The 17,138-nt window shown below is 39.4% G+C and overlaps 1 protein-coding gene across 6 annotated transcripts; it reads right to left on the reverse strand.

Moving 5' to 3' along the window:
- Positions 1-5,708: 5,708 nt before the first annotated feature.
- On the reverse strand, positions 5,709-13,033 carry LOC117675414 (RNA-binding protein 3-like). Of its 6 annotated transcripts, none has more exons than XM_034434004.3 (9): positions 12,816-13,033; positions 11,697-11,811; positions 11,502-11,608; positions 10,474-10,576; positions 10,264-10,372; positions 10,117-10,181; positions 7,365-9,760; positions 6,365-6,438; positions 5,709-6,190 (listed from the first exon to the last, which is right to left on the reverse strand). In XM_034434004.3, exons 2-6 carry the CDS (start codon positions 11,797-11,799, stop codon positions 10,118-10,120), a joined length of 486 nt encoding a protein of 161 aa, XP_034289895.1. In that variant the 5' UTR covers positions 11,800-11,811; positions 12,816-13,033; the 3' UTR covers positions 5,709-6,190; positions 6,365-6,438; positions 7,365-9,760; position 10,117. The 6 variants fall into 6 exon arrangements, with proteins under 6 accessions (XP_034289895.1, XP_034289893.1, XP_087742749.1 ...); XM_034434002.3 differs by having other exon boundaries at positions 10,117-10,184; XM_087886623.1 differs by lacking the exon at positions 12,816-13,033 and adding an exon at positions 12,338-12,590.
- Positions 13,034-17,138: the final 4,105 nt, after the last annotated feature.

The raw sequence follows: 17,138 nt of genomic DNA on the forward strand, positions 1-17,138 counted from the left end.
AAGAATTGCAGCAAAAGTGAGTTTCCTGAAGTGGACCACTAGACTCCTAAACAACTGAAAAAACGATCTAGTAAAAAGAAAAGGCAACCAAAAGAGCAACATGCAAACAAAAGCAAATAAAACACTTCCTGAAGCAAAACAAATTAAAGTTTAATTTGTGTGCATTGTTCAATGGACTGTTAAATTGGCCCACCCAGTCACATGACCTAGCCATGCCCACCTAGTCACATGGCCACCTAGCCACGCCCTCCCAGCTGATCCAGCCCCCCAACAGTTTGAGGGACCATGAATTGGCCCCGTTTAAAAAGTTTGAGGACCCCTGTGCTAAGATATTGGGACATGATCAGAGAATCATGAAATGTTTTGTTGCAAATAGTCAACAGGATTGCAAGAAATGTGTTGAGAAAAAAAAGACATTAACTGCCAAAGATTTAAGAAGAATCAAATGTGAAGCTACTAGGAACCCATTATCCTCCAGTGCTGTCCTATTCCAGAACTGCAACGTATCTGGAGTGCTCAGAAGTACAAGGTGTTCAGTGCTTAGAGACACGACCAAGGTAAGGAAGGCTGAAACCCAACTACCACTGAACAAGACACATAAGTTGAAATGGCAAGACTGAGCCAAGAAATATCTGAAGACAGACTTTTCAAAGGTTTTATGGACTGATGAGAGTGACTCTTGACGTACCAGGTAGATGGGCTCGTGGCTGGATCAGTAACGGGCACAGAGCTCCACTTTGACTCAGATGCCAACAAGGTGGAAGTGGAGTACTGGTATGGGCTGGTATTATTAAAGATGAGCTAGATGGACCTTTTGGGGTTGAAGATGGACTCAAAATCAACTCCCAACCTACTGCCAGTTTTTAGAACATACTTTCTTCAAGCAGTGGTACAGGAAAAACTATGCATCTTTCAAGAAGACCATGATTTGTATGCAAGACAATGCTCCATCACATGCATCGACGTACTCCATTGCATGGCTAGCCAGTAAAGGCCTTAAAGATGAAAGAATAATGACATGCCCCCCTTCCTCACCTGACCCAAATCTTGTGGGCCCTTCTTAAATGGGAGATTTAGTGGTGGGATTCGGCCGGTTCTAGGGGGTTCGGCCGAACGCTTTGTTAAATTGCTGGCTCACCCCGCCCCTTGCCCTGCCCCTCCGCACCATTATTTATTGCCAATAAATAGTGGTGGGCGAGGGGCGGGCGAGCCAGCAATTTAACAAACGGTTCGGTGTTGTTAGGATATGTTTTTTTTGTAATTTTATTGGCCCGCGGAGCTTCAGCATAGGCTAATTAGCCCCTTGATTCTATCGGCCTCCCGACTCTCAGCTGATTTGTTCTCAGCTGTTTTGCTCAGGGCTCTGCTGCTTGCTTGCAAAGAGTGCAGATTTTTTCCCCCTATCTATGCTGAAAAACGAAACTGAAAGTAAAAGCCTGCTTTACTGTTGTTGCAACGTTGGAAAATTAGGCAGGCAGATTTCTTTTCTTTTTCCTCACCAAAAAAGGTAGGTGCAAACTACCTTTAGTGGAAAGGTAGTTTTCCCTAAAGAGGTAGTTCCTCTTTAGGAAAAAAGAGGAGAGTTCAAGATTTTAAAACACAAAAGAAAAAAAGCTCTATTTAAATAGGGAATTGTAATAATTGAGATACTATTAATTGTATATTGTGTTGAAAGCAGAAATGGTTAAGTTGTGGTTTGGAGGAATATATGGGGGAAATTATTTGGTTTATTATTATTGGTAAATATAATTAATTGATTTGTAAGAAATTGGATTGCATGGAAATAATTGGAATATTCATGTTCATATTGATTAATATACAAAAAAGATAGTTATAGAACTAATTGATTTATATTAAAATGTTGAATTTATATTAAACAACTGTAATATTACATAATTAACCAATGTGAGGATGGATATAAAAATAGATGACAATGAGAAGGGGTATAATATAGAATAGAAGGGAAAAACTGAATTTGATTAAGATTAGAGATGAGGATGAAGGGTAATATTGTTTTTTTAAAAAAATAGATAAGAAATAAATATGGCAAAAAGGAAATATAGAAATTGTAAATTAAATTGAAATGACTAAACATTGTTTAAATTTGTGAACTGGCCAAATACTCTGTTCAAAGAAAATACATTGTATGTTTGTATGTGTGTTTCTAATTACTGCTATTTATTCATATTTATTCTCTTTTATTCTTTAAAGTTTAACAATTCATTCTTTATATTAATATCTTTATATTTGTTTGGGGTTGCCTTTCTTCCATTTCATCTTTTTTACTGTACAGCAATCTTTCTCCTCAAACCTACCACCTCTCTCTTTTCTTTCCTTCTTACTTTCTCTTCCCCCCCTCTTCTTCTCCTCCTCTCTTCCTCCCTCTCTTACTCTAATTTCCCTTCCCTTCCTCCCTTCTCTTCCTTCCCTGTCTCTCCTTCTTTCTTCCATCTCTCTTCTCCTTCCTTTATCCCTCTCTATTGCTGTATCCTTCTGTGCATATGGATTACTCAGAGGGCTGAAAAAGTTATTTTTGACCGGTCCTCGCACTTTTGACCAGTCCTCGCACTTACGACTGTACTCACATTTTATGTTTTGCGCCCTATCTTGTCACTGTGGTGAAGACAAATAGTGGTGAAATGACTGACACAGTTGTTAAGAATGCCGCAACGGGCATAAATGTGAGGAAGGTCATAAGTGCGAGGACCGGTCAAAAATGTGAGGACCAGTCAGAAATGACTTTTTTCAGCCCTCTGAATAGTCCCTATGTGCATATGGACTAGTCAGAAGGCTGAAAAAGTTATTTTTGACCGGTCCTCGCACTTTTGACCAGTCCTTGAACTTACGACTGTCCTCACATTTTACGTTTTACGCCCTATCTTGTCACCATGGTGAAGAGAAGTAGTGGTGAAATGACTGACACGGTTGTTAAGAATGCCGCAATGGGCATAAATGTGAGGATGGTCATAAGTGTGAGGACCAGTCAGAAATGACTTTTTTCAGCCCTCTGAGTAGTCCCTATGCACATAGCCACGCCCACCCGGTCACATGACCACCAAGCCACACACCCCAACTAAGCCACACCCACAGAACCGGTTGTTAAAAATATTGAATCCCACCACTGGATTTACGGTAAAAGAAAACAGTACACCACTCTGAACAATGTCAGGGACTGTGATTGCTGCTGCACAAAAAGTTGACTGTCAACAGATTAAGAAACTGACAGGCTCCATGAATGGAAGGTTTATGACTGTTATTGAAAAGAAGGGCGGCTATATTGGTCACTGATTTTTTTTTTTTTTGAAATGTCAGAAATGTTTCTTTGTACATTTTGAGTCATTATTCTCTTTTTTTTAAAAATTTTTTTTTATTATAGACAAACATACACATACAAACATAGACGTTTAAACAAACTATACATAAACTAACTATACAGTGAAATCAAGTCATATAGCTTGAGCTTTGAAAATAGAGCTACTTCGGTAATTATATATCAATATATCTGTACATATTATCCTTCATCATGTATCAATGTTTATATAACGATATTTCATTTTATTTCCTTGTTTTGGTATCATTGAGTCATTATTCTCATTGTAACAGATGCAAATAAACAAGTGAGATGGGCAAATTTTCATTTACTGGTAGTTGCATAATTATTTTGCACGCTAATAGTTGCCCAATAATTGTGTGCACATAGATATTCTCCTAAGAAAGCCAAAACCTCACTTTTACTTTCTTAAATATTCAGGTTTGAGGTTTATTAGCAGTTTGGATTGACTGAAAGCACTGTAGTTGTTCAATAATAAAATTAATCCGCCAAAATACAACTTGCCTAATTGTGCAGTGTGGTGTGTTACAGTCTAAACAAGGTTATATGTGATGTATCCAGACCGTGGGCCGCCAGTTTGACATCCCTGGTCTAGACCCACTCATGCATCCTCTCCTATGCAGCCTTAATTAGCCAGGAGAGGCATGTATCTCACACAAAAGGCCTAACTAGCAGCTGAGAGGGCCCTGTCCACTTCCTCAGGTTCTGCAGGTTTAAACTCTTCCCAGGTCACTTTTTTTTTTTAAAATTGATTTATATGCCGCCCTTCTCCGGAGACTCAGGGCGGCTTACAATGCGTTAAGCAATAGCCTTCATACTTTTGTATATTTATACAAAGTCAGCTTATTGCCCCCACAAACTGGGTCCTCAATTTACCTACCTTAGAAAGGATGGAAGGCTGAGTCAACCGTGAGCTTGGGGAAATTCGAACTTGCAGTAATTGCAGGCAGCTGAATGTTAATAACAGGCTATTAGTCTGCTGCGCCACCAGGCTCTTGCTTCCACTACTTCCATTGACTCTGCTGTAAGGCTGGATTCCAATGTAGATCAAATGCGACTGTCTGCCAGATGTGCAGCATGTTCTTCACAGCAATCCTTTAGATATATTTTGGTATTGCTCCGAGGGGGGACTAAATTACCTGAAACAGGACCATTGGGCGACTATCAGTAGATGGTAGGCCTTAATAGTAGCTTTACTCCATTCTGATTGTCTTTGCTTCTTGTCTCTTGCCAGCAATGCTTTCGGTGTCTCGTCCTGCTTAAATTCCCTCAATCCCATCAAATACCTAGTGAGCTTCAGGAACCCTGTGCATCATTGGAGGGGCTGCTCAGGTGCAATCTGATTTAAAGGCTTCAGATAGCAGGTTTTCTGAAATAACCCTAAACTCCCTCTGGAATTCAATCAGTCCATTAGTCACTTGGAGTGGGCTGATCCAATAGGCTTGATCTGCATGCAGACGGAAGTGGTACCCAAGAATTCGAGGTTCACCAGTGAATTATCTATCCATGGTAGGGGAGAAATCAATCTCCCCCAAATTCAGAAAGCTCTGCCATTGCTCTGGCAGAAAATTCAGATTGGGTGTATTACCACTGCTGAGTTGGGCCCCAACTCTCATTTTCCTTTACCCATTACTATTGGAATCTTATAGCCTACTCCCATCCCTTCAGACCCCTTTCCCCCTTCATAGCAATACATATCCTGACCTGTGGCTTCCACCTCACACACAAACTCCCAAGGTCTTTGCTACCCAAAGCGTTTCTGCATAGACCTCAATTTACTCAGCCTTCTACCGTTAATTATAATTCAACAGCAGGGTTCTCACTGGACTGCTAAGCACCCCGCCACACAAACTACACCTTCCTTTCACGGCTTTCACTCAAGGTGAACTTTTCACCAAACCCTCCAGCTGATACCAGTCCCAATCAATCTTCCTGCAGTTTGTTTTCTTGACCAGTTTATAATCACTGCATACACGTTTTACTGTCCTTCAGCTAAGACTCAAAATGGCTCCTACATTTGTTTTACTGTCCTTCAGAGCATTCAAAATGGCTCCCAGCATTGGAGGGGGCAAAAGAGCTACAGCTACAGGGCCATGGGGCAATCACCTGCCTGCTCCAGTCCTTTGCCCACTGCAACAAACCTTTACCTCCAGATTGTCTGTTGACTGGGTATCTTTCATCCACACCCTGGTCAGTGTTCCACTTAGCCTCCTTCTGTGGTATAGCTTTGTCAGTGTGATTTCCTACTATGTGGGCACAGGTGCTGGCATCTTTCTCTCTAGATATAATAGCCAGTTTAACAGTCTAACAGTCCTCTGATTGTGCCATCGATTACCTCACCGAAAGTAACTAGAATGCATTATTATGAAGCCAGTAATTGTTCAATCAGTACACTTTTATTAGAAACTTTGCCATGTTAACAGTTTTGGAAATGGAAAATGTTTTAAGGGCACAGAGAACATACTTTTTTTTTTTTAAAAAAAAAATAACCCACTGTATTGCTGTAATGTACGATCTAAGCCAAAGCATTAAGGATTCTCTTACTTCGATCTGACATTCTTCATAGTAAATTTTAGGCCAAGAATTACACAACTGTACTGCAGATATCTACATCCATTTCCCCAACTTCTAAAACTACTACAGGATCAGAGTAATTATTCATCAATATACAAGTTCAGTAAGGTGGTTAAGATGTTTTCCAATTTTGTATGAATTTTTAGAAGTATGTCAGCTAGTCAGAAGAAAGTCCTTGTGGATGCATCTATTTCCAGCAATCTAATACAACCTAGTGACAAGTCCTCTTGGTCTGTTATGATGACACTTGTTACAACAATCCTGATAGGAGTGAATTCCTGCAATCTGACAAAATATAAGAACAATTAGCATGCTGAACCAATACATATAAGCTGGTGAACATTAAGTTTGCACCATCAACCATTATAGAGAAGGTAAGTTTAATCCCCAAAATTGGATTCAAATTTTTCTAGCTCCACCTCCCTTATTTGAGGAAAATATACACATTGTTAAACAAACCTGATTGGATAATCTTGGCTCCCATCTTCTCTGGTTCACTGTTAACACTATTTCAGCAAACAGAACAGAAAGTCCTATAAAGAAAGGATGTACTAGTCAATCATTATACAACAGAGAAAAGAAACCTTTGATGATCATAGATATATTTTTTAACAGGCTATCAAGATAGAACAATGTCACATGTGCCTGGAAGTAATATCTCCTAGGGTTTTTTTTACTTTTTAGAAACTGCTATGCCTGTTAATACTTATACAATTGTAATACCAGAATATAATGTTTCAAACAGAAGGGATTCTTAAGGATCACTATTCCATTAACTAGAATAACACAGAAAGAATAAAACATTTTGAATATTGCAGCACATTTAGATTTTAAAAAATAAATTGTACTATGAATGTTGATAGCATACTTTACAATCATAAAAGATTCTTAGCATGTCCAAAGTATCATACACAACAGGGCAAATTTGCTTAAGTGATATTGGAAATCTAACAAAATTTGTTTTCTAGAGTCACTGTCATAATTTCTCATATAAGACATTGATCGAACAATGCAATCCTATTTTGCCTGTAAATACAAATTTACTGTTTTCAGACTTCTGTAGTTTTCATCTATGAAGGTTAACTTCTATCCAGCTTTACAGGAAGCACACTTCATCCTACCTGAGGGAAGGCTAGCCCCAACCCTTGTGACTTTCCAAAAACCTCTTAAAATGTAGCTTTTTTTTAGCAGGCCTGATGAACCTCTGCCAATAGGATGCCTGTTTGCTCCATCATCTACAAGATTCTAATGCATCCCCTCATTACATTTATACTTGTTTTAAATGACATTTGTATAATGCTTTGTTGGTTTGATTGTATGCCATCTGTGTATAAAATGGGCAGCCATATAAATTTAATCCATAAATAAACAACTATAATCTCAGAGTACATATATTATGCAATGGTGGCAAACAGAGTAGGTATATTATTTAGTATTACTTTGAAAAAAATCTACTTACTTTATAGTGCGGTTTTTAGACCTTGGTGAAGCAGCAATCTCGTTGTTCAATACTTCAGAGGTCAATGATTATTTTAGGCAGAATAACCACTATAATCTTCTTGCCTGCAAACAATAAGTATCACTTAAAATAAGTTCATTCAAAATTTCAAAAATATAAAAAATATTACAGTGATTACAGTCCTACACAAGATACTTCAGGCCTAGGTGACGCTGTTCACCAAGTCCTCAGAAGATTCCCCAAATTAACATGATTTTTCTCCCATATTTAAGCCTTTTTCAAAATTATATGAAGTTATTTTAAGAAGTGGGAAGGCTTCCACACCCAAGCTAGACTTTATTAGGAAACATCAATCCAAGTAACAATCCAAGTTTTCATAGAACACAAGAGACTGGAAATGAACAGAGGGGGTGGCTGAATGGATCTGAATATTGTTTTAGCTGACTGCCTTCCTCCTTCTTGAAGTAGAATGTCAAGTTACAGGAGCTAGGCAGAACCTCCCCCCAGGATTAGAAAAAAACAAACAAACCCCAAACATATCAAGTCCAAGTTTTCCTAGGGTCCAATGAGACCCCAGATTTGCCCAATAAATTTGCCAATAACAAAGATCTGTTTTGCTGCAGCAACAAGAATGGAGCTCTATGGGAGAAAAGATGCAGACATGAGCAAAAGAGTTACCTCGAAATACAGGACTATTTCCACAAATGAACTAGCCAAGAGCAGCTTTCGTCTCACATGGATCGCACTGAAGGAGGACAACACACTTCGGGGTCTCCAAGGACACTGGCTTCCACATGCTAGCAGAGAATTCTCACAGTGTAAGAACAGGACAGACCTAACTACAGGTAAGGCCAGCTAAGCATCAGTCCAGCCTTAAAGCTGAACAGAAGCTTTAGGCCTTCCAAATATCAAAAGCGTATTTCTCTACCAGCTCAAAGCCATTTGTTTCTCAAACCACCAAGTAGGGCATTCCCTACTTTTGGAAGTGTTTGTACAAGCAAGGGAAGTTATTTTCCATGCCCTCCACTCTAGGAATACCAACATTAAAGTAAATTACAGTTAAAGCAAATAGCAACCCATGAAGGTTACTCAATGAGCATATTTGAAAAATTTGGAAACATTACAAATTCAAGTATCACCATACAGCTTACAAACTTAGCATCTTGTTTCTTCTATGGCAATATAGTCTTGCAAACCAGAAATTAATAATTAATCAATACTCATCAGAGTCAAATCTAAATTAAAATTCACTATTGAATGACACACATTTAAAAACTGTTTATGTGCCACTGTATCGAGAAATCCTGCTGGGATTCTTGTTAGCAAGTTTCGAGAGCTCTTTCAAGTCATCACTGGGCTGCAATTTTTATTTCAGCCACTACCCCTCCTAGAAGTAAAAATGATTTCCCTGAGTAGCATTGCAATGTTGATCCCAACACACTTTGAAACATACTAGAAAAAAAAATATTGGCCATATTTGAGTCATATTTGATATTTATAATCTAATGCTCATCTGATATCAAGATACATTTAGACTCTTGTACAGATTATGGTTATGTTAAATCATGTTAGGACATTGCTTTAGTGAGAAACGCAAGTATCTGTAATTATCCCTCCCAATTTGTCAGATTTTTGCATTTGTATTTCATACTTTTTAAACGCCTGGCATACATAAAACCCTCATTACTCAGATACTGCTTCAGGGCCTTATCTAAAATGCTTTTACTTACTATAGCAACTAAACTAAAGATGTGTAGTGCAAACATTAGGAACAGAGAATTGTTTCAGATGGGATTTTAATGGGCTTCGTAAAGCCAAAACCTCAGTACAGGAAATTCCGTATCCACTTCAAATACAATTAATTGAAATTATGCATATTTCTTCCAGTAAAAAAATGGACAATATAAACAAACATTTTCAAGAACCTCTCAAAGCATTCGAGTTATAGGTTTACAGTAAAATAGCTTTTACTATGATCAATGTAGTAATACCAATATCTTTAATAATATCAAGATTCTTTTGCCTTGTCACCCTTGCTTGTTATGCCAAGAGATGAACATCAAATGATTGTACTTTTTCAAAAGACTGGTCAGCTTCCAACAGATTTATTTTGTAGGGCCCCATGTGTCAAGTTAAAAAAAAACTTAAGATTGCAAAGGCAAGACAAATAAAACTGGATTTAAAAAATGCTTAAAAACCACTTAAAAAAAACCCCTTGAGTAAAGTCTAACAGGCCATCTTGTAGAGGAAGCTTTCAGGCTACATGTGATAAAAGCTATATAAGGGGAAGATCATGTAGGTAATTAAACAAGATTCAGCGAAGCTCCAAAAATCTTTATAAATACAGCCATTGGAAGGACGATCTCGAGTCAGGAAGGATTTTTACTCGGTGTGAGCTGAGGACAAGAAGCAGGTATAATCATAAAGGCACAAGTTTATGGACATGTTGCAGCAATTCATCACTCCTATACTTTTAGATTAGTGTTGCTAGGAATCTCAGACCCTCCCCCAGTTAGCACTCAGATAACTTCTCAATTAAAAATTTAACTCTTTAAGGTCCAACATGCACTCAAATTATTCATCAGTAATGTGACTGAAGGCCTGCAATCAATGGCATACATGGAAAAAAGATGTTTGATTTTAACTCAGTAGCTGTAAGTTTCTGCCACTATCCAGTGTAAGTTGAAGCACTGTAAGCTTAAGGGCATTTTGACGGGACAATTTTTTCACTCCCTTTCCAACGCCTACTTACCTCAGTTGTCATAGTTGTCTCTATAAGAACCTCCTGAGGAGTATCGATCATTATAGCTTCCTTGACTTCTGAAAACAAGGGATAATATTTTACGCCTGTTCCCCATAAAATGGATTTGTAAAATAAAATGTGTACTACCATAATTACCTGCCGTAGTCACGGGAACTACTGTAGCCTCCACTTCGGCTATCGTAACGTCCACTATAGCTTCTGTCTCCTCCGTAGCTTCTGTCTCCACCATAGCTTCTGTCTCCGCCTACAATAAAAAAAATTCAATGGCAGCTGAATTGCAGAAACCCACATCTTTCAACCTTAGTTCAATGCATCAAGTATTTACCATAAGTGTCTTGCTCTTACCTCGGGAATAGCCACGACCTCGTCCCCTGCCTCCAAAGTAGCCACCTCTAGATCCACGAGATTTCCCAGCATGATCAACTCTGATCTGGCGCCCATCTATAGACTGATAATGAACAAATATTTTAGATATGATTAAGTCAAGGAATGAAACTGATTACTCTTATGCATTCTTCTAGACATAAAACCATTTTTGTTTTAAAACAGGATTTTAGTCAATGAAGTAATATGAATGCTAAGTGACATTGTCAAATTAACATAAGTAATAAAGCTACCACTCATAATTTATTAAATATAAAGGCCGGACAACATTAGAACAATTCTAGACACATTTAAAAGAATGGAAACATTTAAAAAACCATGTCAGGAAAAAACATGCTTTTGGGAAGTGCAGTCTCAAATCAATGTTTGTCTTCTGGAGACTGTGTGAATAAGTGCCTACACTTTTTCCTGGCAAGATTTTCAAAAATAGTTTGCCCTTGCTTGCTTCCTATGACTGTGAATGACTGGCCCAAGGTTGACTTGACTTTGTATCAATTTAACTGGCTTTGTCTCAACTCAATCCACTCTTCTTTCATAGATTTGTTCTACAGTTCAACCCTCATTTGAACTACAGTCTTCAGCATTCTGTGTTCGCAGTATACTGAATGTACTTTTTTCTTGATGAAAGGCAGACCGACTCATTCTAACTTGCATGGAATAAGTGATCTTTGGAGGAAACTATATCTGTGTTTGTGAATATTGTCCAAATTGTATCAAAACTTATTATTTCCTTACTAATAGCCAAAAATGATATGCACAGCATGGGTATCAGAGTCCAGTAACTTACTCAATTAGGTAAGAAAATATGAACGCTTCCATTGATACATTAAAGGTAAAAAAATGCCCAACATCAATAATTCCGGATTCTTTAAAAGCTAAATACCACTGTGCTAGTTTTTATTTCCTGGAAACACCTCATTAAATACATGTAGCTAGATATATTTAGACCGTGGCCATAACCAATAATACAATTTTGAAAAAAATCTCACCTCTCCATTCATTGCTCTCATGGCATCCGATGCATGATCAGGATTGGAAAAGGTAATAAAACCAAAGCCTCTTGATCGCTGTGTCTCTTTGTCTTTGATCACAACAACTGTGAGTACAGGAAAAAAAAAAGTCATTCATCTTCTTTGGTAATCCTCAAAAGCAACTCATCCCCCTTTATTAGCCAAACACATTACCTTCAGAAATAGGACCAAAAGAGCTGAAATGCTGTTCGAGGCCTTGTTCATCAGTATCAAAGTTCAGCCCCCCAACAAATAGTTTTCCTTCTTCAGAAGACATAATGGTGGTAGTCTAAACAATAAACAAAAAGGAAGAACGTTAATGCTGTATAAGTAAGATAACCTTTATTGTTATTTTTTCTGTGAACACACTGGCATGCTTTAAAAAAATGAAATTCTGATGCCTGCTCTCTATAGCTACTTACACACACATATATATCAAGATACATATATATACACAGATATATATAGAGGTATATATTAATCACAGACATATATTATACTGTACAATATACTAGCCATATTTCCTTACAGGAGAGGTAAACCAAACGACCGAGAGTCTACCAGGAGCAATAAGAAAACCTGGTAAACTACTGAACTACCCTAGAGGACTTTCCATTATTCTACGCGCCACGGCGTGGGTAATTCCGGAGAATCTACCAATGGAGAATGGCTAGGCCTGAACCGAGCACATGGCTCCGAACGTCACAGGCTATCCGGAATACCACGTGACTTTAACCGTTCCGCCAGCCCGCTAAGCGGAAGCTGCCCACGAGCCTGATCCGCCCTCCTCGTCGTTTCAAAGTTTAACTTTATACCCAGCGCCCCGTTTGGGTCTAGGATCCTTAAAGAAAGACGTCTTAATCCACGCTTCCCCGCCACCAAAGACGCCCCAATCTGTTCGTTGCCCGGGAACAAAGCCGCAAAAGCCTTTTGAGGCGGCTCGAGAAAAAGTCACGAAGAGGAGACGGCGGTTTCTATCGCTGCGCTCCGAGCGCCATTTTGTTAACCTCGCGCGAGGGAACGTTTTGTTCCCTCGTGCCCCCATCCCCCACCACTCCATGCACTCCACCACGCACGCGCACCGCACGGCTACGTTATTTCCTTTGGCAGTTGGCGAGGCTTTCGTTCGGGGCGCGAGCTTTTCTTCGCTTTCCGAAAGCCCGCCATGCTCACGACGTTCGCGGGCGCCTCCCGCTCCTCAAGAGCGGGAGGCCCTCATTTCCCCGTGTAAAAAGGCTAAGCGCGATTTTTCCCCACCCCCACGGGGGCTACGAAACTTTGGAGTTTACTTACAAGAAGTCGCCTGGGCTGGACCGTACTCAAAATGCGGCCAGGACACCGCCCGCGCGACGCTTATATTGGATCCCGCCCCCTATCGCGATCACGTGACCGCCACAGGGCCGTTCTATGGCTGTCGGGTGCTGCACCGAGGGTTAAAGCGGTTGGACCGCTGATGGCGCTTTTTGCTACCGTTTCCTCATGCCGGATGTGTAGCGCCCCGGAAAAGAAGCTCCGGAGGTAGAATGCAACCGTATATAATACGGTTGACTCGTAGGTGGACCTTAAATGCTGAGTGATGCACGCACGATCGCTAGCTTTTTTTTTGATGCGAAAGTGTCTTCTGGATACTTTCCCATGTTACCTTGAGATACGTGTACTTGTAAAATTGTTTTTAATCCCGCCTCTTATTATTTCTATTTAAATGGATCTGCTTTCGTTTTCGGTTCTGACTGCACGATTCCACGTGTGTAGCCAGAGGATGGGAACACGAAGAAGCAGGCAGATGTATCCGAGGTCGAGTATGATCGTCATAACTAGACTGCAGAACTCCGGGCAACCACGAGATGGCGGCAGAGAGCTAGAGTTCTCCCGCACTTCAAAAGCTACCATTTCTTGTTCCTACCAGTTTTTTTCCTGCCTGACATGAAAAAGTTTGAGAAATTAATGCTCTCGTCTTTTCCTCGTTTGAGTAATGGGGATTTGTGGGTCTTGAGTCGGTGTATTCTGACATAAAAGTTGCCCAGTTGTTAGGCAAGAGGAGAAGAAATGCCTGTTTGGCTACGAAAGGAAGAATGCTTGGGAAGAAAAAGTTCTCTCATATGTGGTTTTGGGGGGGGCTTTGGTTTGTTCTTTTTTGCATGCCACCATTATTGAATTGAGTGGTCTTATAAATCCAATAATAAATATACTGCTCAAAAAAATAAAGGGAACACAAGCAGAAGACATCTGAGATATGAATGATTGAAATAGCCTTATTAAATACTTTGTTCTTTACATACAGTAGTTTATACACTGCTCAAACAACTAAAGGGAACACAAAACTACTGTATGTAACAAACAAAGTATTTAATAAGGCTATTTCATTCATTCAGATCTTGGATGTCTCCTCCTTGTGTTCCCTTTATTTTTTTGAGCGGTGTATATTTTTTTCTGAAGATTTTTTAAAAAGGAGCTTTTGTCGGTCAGAGCTTAACAATCTAATTATGTGCATGTGTACTCAGGAGATCCTTTGAAGGGGGAGAGCAGGTTGACCAGCATGATGCTATGTAAATACATTACAGTAAATGCTTACTCCTCCATAATCACCTAGTCAGCACAATCAGTTGTTGGTGTAGGATTCCCTCATTGAATAGTGTGCTGTCGCTTCAATTCTGTCCCCAATCTGTGAAAGAGCAGATGGGGCCTAGAGATATCTCTTGTGTGACTATGGAGATGCAAGTTTTGTCATTTTATTCTGAACTTTTTCCATTCTAGCAGTCAAGATAACTTGAGTTTTACAAACACAGCTATCTCTGGCATGTACTGTAGTTGCTAGGATAAGCACAAAAGGTTGCCGTCACATCTCCTTTCCCCCCTTGGGTTCGGCATATATTTAAAGACAAGAAATGTTGCTGAGAGGATCATGATCTGCTCCTGCTGGCTTACTAGGAAGCTTGAATATATTGACCCCCCAAATAACTTCTATTTGTGAATAGCAAACAAGATTCTAAAACATGAAGACATAAATAAGTTAACTAAAACATGAATGGTTGCAGGAATTGGATTTGTCCAATCTAGTGAAAAGAAAGACTAGGAGTGACATGATAGCAGTGTTCCAATATTTGAGGGGTTTCTACAAAAAAGGGGGTTGAACCTATTTTCCAAAGCACCAGAAGGCAAGAGAAGAAACAATGAATGGAAACTAATCAAGTAGAGAAGCAACCAAGAAATAAGAGAACAGTTAACCAATGGAACATCTTGCTTTCAGAAATTGTGGGTGCTCTTATCACTGGAGGCTTTTAAGAAGAGACTGGACAGCCAATTGTCTGGAATGGTATGGAGTTTCCTGCTCGAGCAGGTGTTTGGACTAGATTAGAAGATCTCCAAGATCTTCCAACTCTGTTATTCTGTTATTCATTTGGAAAGGACGTGTCTGCAATCTGGAAATATTCCTTGATTCTCTGCTGTGACTGGATTTGCAGGTGATAGGAGTAGAAAGGAATTATTTTGTGGGGCTAACCAATATAGCTATACTGCTGTATGCCCAGAGTTCAGAGCAGCATATACAACCCTCCCGCAGAAGATAGGGATAATAGGGATCTTGCCACTTTTGTCTGAATTAGAACAATGGCATAATTCACCCACTCTGCTAAAATTTACTGAGTGGACAGAAATTATTAGAGGTAAGTGATCCCTCAGATATCCGGGCCCTATGCCATACAATGGTTCATAGGTAATAACTAGCCCCTTGAATTATGCTCAAAAGATGATTGCAACGTATACATAAAGGGAACATCATAATTTTTAATCTCTTTCCCAGAAAAAATCATCTCAATTTCAGATTTTCTCAAGGTCTAAACTCACCTTCAGCACCTAGAGAAGTTAATGCATGTCTTGCACATGCCTGTTGAGATGTGAGCATACTGAATACGTGTATAGTAAATTGCAGCCTAAACATTGGATAAGTGCCTGGGTGCATTGGGATATTCACTCATGCAAGGAAGTGGATCCAAATCCATACCTGGCACTCTTTTCTTAGCAGCTTTTCCAAAATATCACAAGCAATGAATGTTGCTTCTGAATATACATGACGTGCAGGTGATTTGGAGTAAAAAAAGCTGGATTCATGTTGATATTGACCATTACATAAACTCTTATTGATGTTTCAAATAGATATTATCAGAAGTGCTCTGAAAGTAGTGAATCAAACTGATCCAGGGGTGAAATGCTACCGGTTCGCACCGGTTCAGGTGAACCGGTAGTGATAAAAGCTACCGATTCATCCAAACTGGTATTTCCGACGATCAGCTGTGCCGCGCGATTTATATTCCCTAGAAAGCAGGAAATCCTGCTTTCTAGTGAATCTAAATCGCGCGGCACAGCTGTTCCTCCCCCTCGCTGTTCTACTTACCTTGTTAGGCCTTTTCCCGCATGAGGCGCATATTTGGTGCGCACTGCACATATGTGCATGCGCAGCATGCATTTGGCATGCACTGCACATGTGTGCAGCTTGCACTTGGCACACACTGCACTTGTGTTTATTCAGCGTGCATTTGATGTGCACTGTGCATGCACGGGCAGCGAGCCAGTGGCAATCTGTGGAGGATTTCACTACTGAACTGATCCCTCTCCCTCCCCCCCAACAATGTGTAATGAGGCTGGAGAAAAGGGGCAGAAACTTGTTGAGGTGGTTGTATGATATCTGGGGTGTATAGCAACTTTCCTTCCTTTGGGGGATTGAAGCCCACTTTCCCCGCTGATATTTTTATTATAGTTTGTAAAGTGAAGCAAGGGAGTGTCAGAAGCTGAGAAGTAGCATGAAACATTTATTTTGAAAGGCAAAATTGTCATTGAATGACCGGCATCAAGTGTGTGAAAATATTTAGAAAATATTCTCAGGAACTGAAATGGAACATAGCTATTGCTTTGTAAGTATAGCAGAAGTGGTAGGCTAGGAAGGGATTGAATCTTGAGTCTATTTTCATATCTCTTTTACCTAGATTTAAGGTCAGGATTACGGTTTTTACCGTATTTAAAGTCAGGCTTGACAGTACCTGCGAAAAAAGGCAGATGTGCAGAACTACAGAATGTTATTATCTTGGAAGGAGAAGTAATTTTAAAAAAAATTAGACTGTGCAGAAATGAATAGATTAACTTTGATAATTAAAGAGAGGATTCAGAATATTTTAAGATATGGGATCAATTTTACCATTGGTTAGAAAAAAGATATAGATAAGCAAACTAATAGTTATGTAAGAAAATGGTATAATTAGAATATTGTCCTTTTGGAGAAATGTTGTAGTAGATTAAGTAAAAATGAAGACAGAAGAAACAACAAAAAGACAAAGTCATGGAGAAAACACCGAGATGTCACATGGAAGGAATGACTGATGTATTAAATGTTTGTTTGTGTATAAAAATTCAAAAAAAAAATGTTGTTATCCATGGTCCACAAGAAATATTATCATCTCTCTTTCTCTCTCTCTGCAAGCTTGTACTTTCCAGTTGCTGGACTAAAACATTTTTCACTCCCTGATATTATGAGCATTATGCTGTGTGAGGGTAATTGTCAGGTTGAAAACCAAGAATGACACATGATTCTTTCAAATGGAGTTCTTTATTGTTCCACACCTAAGG

This window comes from Pantherophis guttatus, chromosome 2, assembly GCF_059756535.1.
Source record: "Pantherophis guttatus breed Tessera chromosome 2, ASM5975653v1, whole genome shotgun sequence".
Taxonomy (NCBI): domain Eukaryota; kingdom Metazoa; phylum Chordata; class Lepidosauria; order Squamata; family Colubridae; genus Pantherophis; species Pantherophis guttatus.

Bases quoted from the DNA above. Each gene is read 5' to 3' on its own strand.
- LOC117675414 (XM_034434002.3), bottom strand. From the start codon at position 11,799: ATGTCTTCTGAAGAAGGAAAACTATTTGTTGGGGGGCTGAACTTTGAT. The intron at 11,609-11,696 runs GTAATGTGTTTG...CTGTACTCACAG, and splicing joins TTTTGGTCCTATTTCTGAAG to TTGTTGTGATCAAAGACAAA. The intron at 10,185-10,263 runs GTAATTATGGTA...CCTTGTTTTCAG, and splicing joins AGTTCCCGTGACTACGGCAG to AAGTCAAGGAAGCTATAATG.